This window comes from Limulus polyphemus, unplaced genomic scaffold, assembly GCF_000517525.1.
Source record: "Limulus polyphemus unplaced genomic scaffold, Limulus_polyphemus-2.1.2 Scaffold2794, whole genome shotgun sequence".
Classification (NCBI taxonomy): domain Eukaryota; kingdom Metazoa; phylum Arthropoda; class Merostomata; order Xiphosura; family Limulidae; genus Limulus; species Limulus polyphemus.
Window position 1 is genome coordinate 119852 of NW_013668404.1, and position 3491 is coordinate 123342.

The window sequence follows — 3491 nt, forward strand, 5'->3', positions numbered from 1 at the left end:
GCTTGTGTCGCTTAAGTTTCGTCGGTACGAAGTTACGGAAAATCAATTAAAAAACGGAGACGTAACAATATATATGATATATATAACTTAAGTTCTCTATATTGAGCAAATTCAGCTTTTTTTGGAGGGGTCTCAAAACATAAGAATAATAATCATGTAATTTTCAAGCCACCATGGAGTAGCTGTTGCCTGTTTTGTTTGGTTACCACTTCATGCATGTTGACTAGTTGGAGAAAAAAAATCTTTACAATAAAAATGTCCATAATGAAGAGAGTATATATGTTAACATGTTGTAAGCACTATTAAATTAAACAAACCTTTTATGTAACCATTTGTTGTGGTGATGGTAATGAAGGCTACGTTCTCTCTGATTTTGTTTCATAAAAACAAAGCTAGGGTACATTTAGGAATAATTATTTCAAACATATTAGCTCACACAACCAATCAAGAACTATAAATATGACTTACATCGGCTTTCATTGATAAGGTAAGTCATCCAAAAGAACTTTATAACAGATAAAGATAGTGAATAAAGCAAAATTACAAAAAATGTAGGAATTTTTCTTACAACAAACAGTTTTGATGTTCTTTTAAAGTGATATATAGCTAACTTCTACAAAAAAACATCAATTTTTAGCTTTGAGGTAGAGTGAACAGCTTGAAAACATTTATCTAATAATAAATAAGTTTTGGACATTACAAATATAAGGATAGGTTTCACTTCACTAAAAAAATTAAAAATACAAATAAACTGTTAACACTTGCAGAAAATTATAAAACATGTAATGTGAAAGATTAACTTGGATTATCCACTCATTCAAAATATCTGTTGTTGTCATTTAAATAAAGATTAATGTAGTTTTTTTCCTGCTTTCAAAAACACTTCCATATTGGATAAATTGTAAAAATTAATTTTTGGTCGTTTATTATAATAAATTTATAATCAATTGTTAAAATATTAACCAAACACTTGGTTGAAGCCAGAAAATGACTAATCCTTGGTATAATATGCAATGGTTTCCCTAAAGAACACATAAATTTAATACTGTGATTGACTTTATAGTGGAAATATATTTTTACGCAACTAAAACATTAATGTTTCATCCTATAGAAGAGGACCACCTTCATGCTATATATGATTAAAAACAATGACAAATTTAAAAGTTATTTTAAACCTTTTCCAATGGGCTGAAACATTGCAGTTTTAACAGCTTAAAAAAAAAAACATTTCCAGTGTAAAAACTGTTAAAAATATTAAATTTAATTACCCAAAAGGATCCTCATCTCCTCATAAACACATTTTTACATTTCTGTTACAACATACCTTAGCAAGACCATCTTCTACGACACTCCTCTTCAAAATGAAAAATATAAGGTAGCCTATGCCTCCAATGACTGCCATGATAAAGATATTAATACCCAAGAAGGAAAGAAGTTTCACAAGTTTTGTAGAACAAGTGTCCGTTGTCTCTTCATGCGAGTGGGCTGATAAGAGTTCCTATACAATGACAGAGGAATCACAAAAAATTATACAGATGATTTCTACTTAAACTTGATTATCCTGTCATGTAACGGTAGATCGTAATAAATATTACATTCACTAATTTAAGATAACTGACTTATAAAAAAAAACGCAAAATGATTTTAAGTTCCTAGTTACGTTTCAGAGAAATATGAAATTCTATAATGATACTTTATTAACACAGTTTTTTTACTCAATTCTGTAAAAGATGGTGAAGTACCAATTCATTTTGATCTTCCCTTTTTACAGTATGTTATGGCTAAACCAGCATGCTTTACTCAAGTATCAACATTACCTGTAGTTCATTATAAATACTGTGAGACTTCAACTTGGCTGCTTTTTGAGTTTCTATCGAATAATCCCACGCAGAGAAGATTTTTGTCGAGAAGACGTTTTTAAGTTCTCCCGATGCTGTCAGATAGTTCTTTTTGTAAGATCTAGCCAGGCTAGAAAGAAAATGGTATTATTAATCAAGCAAATAGTCCCAATTCGGTGTTTTCTCAGGCTGCATAATCTTAGATAGGTACTTTATGTAATATTAGAAAAGAAATATGAAATGTTGAGAGGGCAGTACATTATTTCTCAAACAATTTTAATCAGGAAAAATTTAGTAGTTAGACTAAATATAATTTTTGTGTAGACTTATCTTTTGCGATTTTTAGCAAACTATAAAAATAACAAAAAAGCAACTATTAAAAAAATAAGATCTTGTGATTATTGTTTTTATAAATAAGAGAATAAGATACATACCTAAAAGTAAGGACAACTATACAGATAATAAAATAAGCACAATTCACAAGTAAGTAGGCCTGAGGAATGCTGTAGCTTCCAGATATAGGATTATTATTATCATGCCTTCCTCCAACAGTTTCATTGGTGTAGAACCCATAATACATATAGGAATCGGTAAAATAGCCCTGGAATTAAGATAACATGCAAAAGAATAAGATCTTATGTACAGAAACAAAACAAAAAATACAAAAAATTCACCTCACAAAATCAGTATTGATAATTAGATAAATATGAATATAAATGTTGAGAATACAAAGTTTGCCATTAATAACCTTTTTTCGTAACCAGTTACAAATACTGATCTGTGAAAATAAAATATGATATCAGTTTAAGTATTCCTTTTAGGTGTATGTAATTTTTTACAAACAGTGAAAGACTTGTTTGATAGATTGTTTCGACAGAGTATTCGTGATGAATACTAGCTAGCGTAAAAACATAAGTATAGAGATGGATGTTTCGAAAATGTCTTCCACTTTTCATCTTCAGGTCCTGAAATGAAAGGCAGAAGACTTACGAAATGCCGTCCTCTATACTTGTGTTTCTACAACAGGCAGTTGCCATCCATTCAAACTAAGTTTCACCAGTAAAAGATTTCTGTTCTAGTAATTTCATACTATTTATCACCAGCAAAACTTACAGCTCCAGTTAATAGCTCCAGGCCCGTAAATAAAACATCTTCACTCTGTTCAACACCTAGTTGACTGTCCTGAGATTTGACCCAGATGATCTGTGGAAGAATGATGAATGCCAAAAGTACAAGAAAAAGACCACAGTTTAGGAAGAGGAGCCAGCGTAGGAAAAAAAGTAAGATGCAACACTTGACCCAAAATGACCTTGTATCATCTTCAAATGGGAATGCCACAAATCAAAGGATGAAAACAGTTCTTTTGTATTATATTTTAGCTGATCGCACCACTAAAAAAAAGGAAAGAAAACACAAAACCATTGTAAGATTATTATAGCAACGTAATCTACTCAGAATTCAACTGCTTTCCTCAAAAGTTATTTTTACAGATATCTTTCACATTCAATTACGTGTGGATACGATATTAAAAAATAATACTTCTAATAAAACTGCATAAAAAATGTATGGGTCAAATAATGCACAGCCTAATTACGTCAGATTTGCATAACTTTTCTACCCTTTACATAATGAACAAAATGTTTTAACCTAACA

At 30.2% G+C, this 3491-nt stretch overlaps 1 protein-coding gene across 1 annotated transcript in view; it reads right to left on the minus strand.

Annotated features, from left to right (window-relative positions):
- LOC106467914 (transmembrane channel-like protein 5) overlaps positions 1-3491 on the minus strand; it is a 28424-nt gene that overhangs the window by 14962 nt on the left and 9971 nt on the right. The window contains 5 exon segments of the mRNA XM_022396135.1: positions 1325-1498; positions 1818-1968; positions 2273-2439; positions 2952-3115; positions 3118-3229. Of these exon segments, the coding sequence (XP_022251843.1) occupies positions 1325-1498; positions 1818-1968; positions 2273-2439; positions 2952-3115; positions 3118-3229 (768 nt within the window).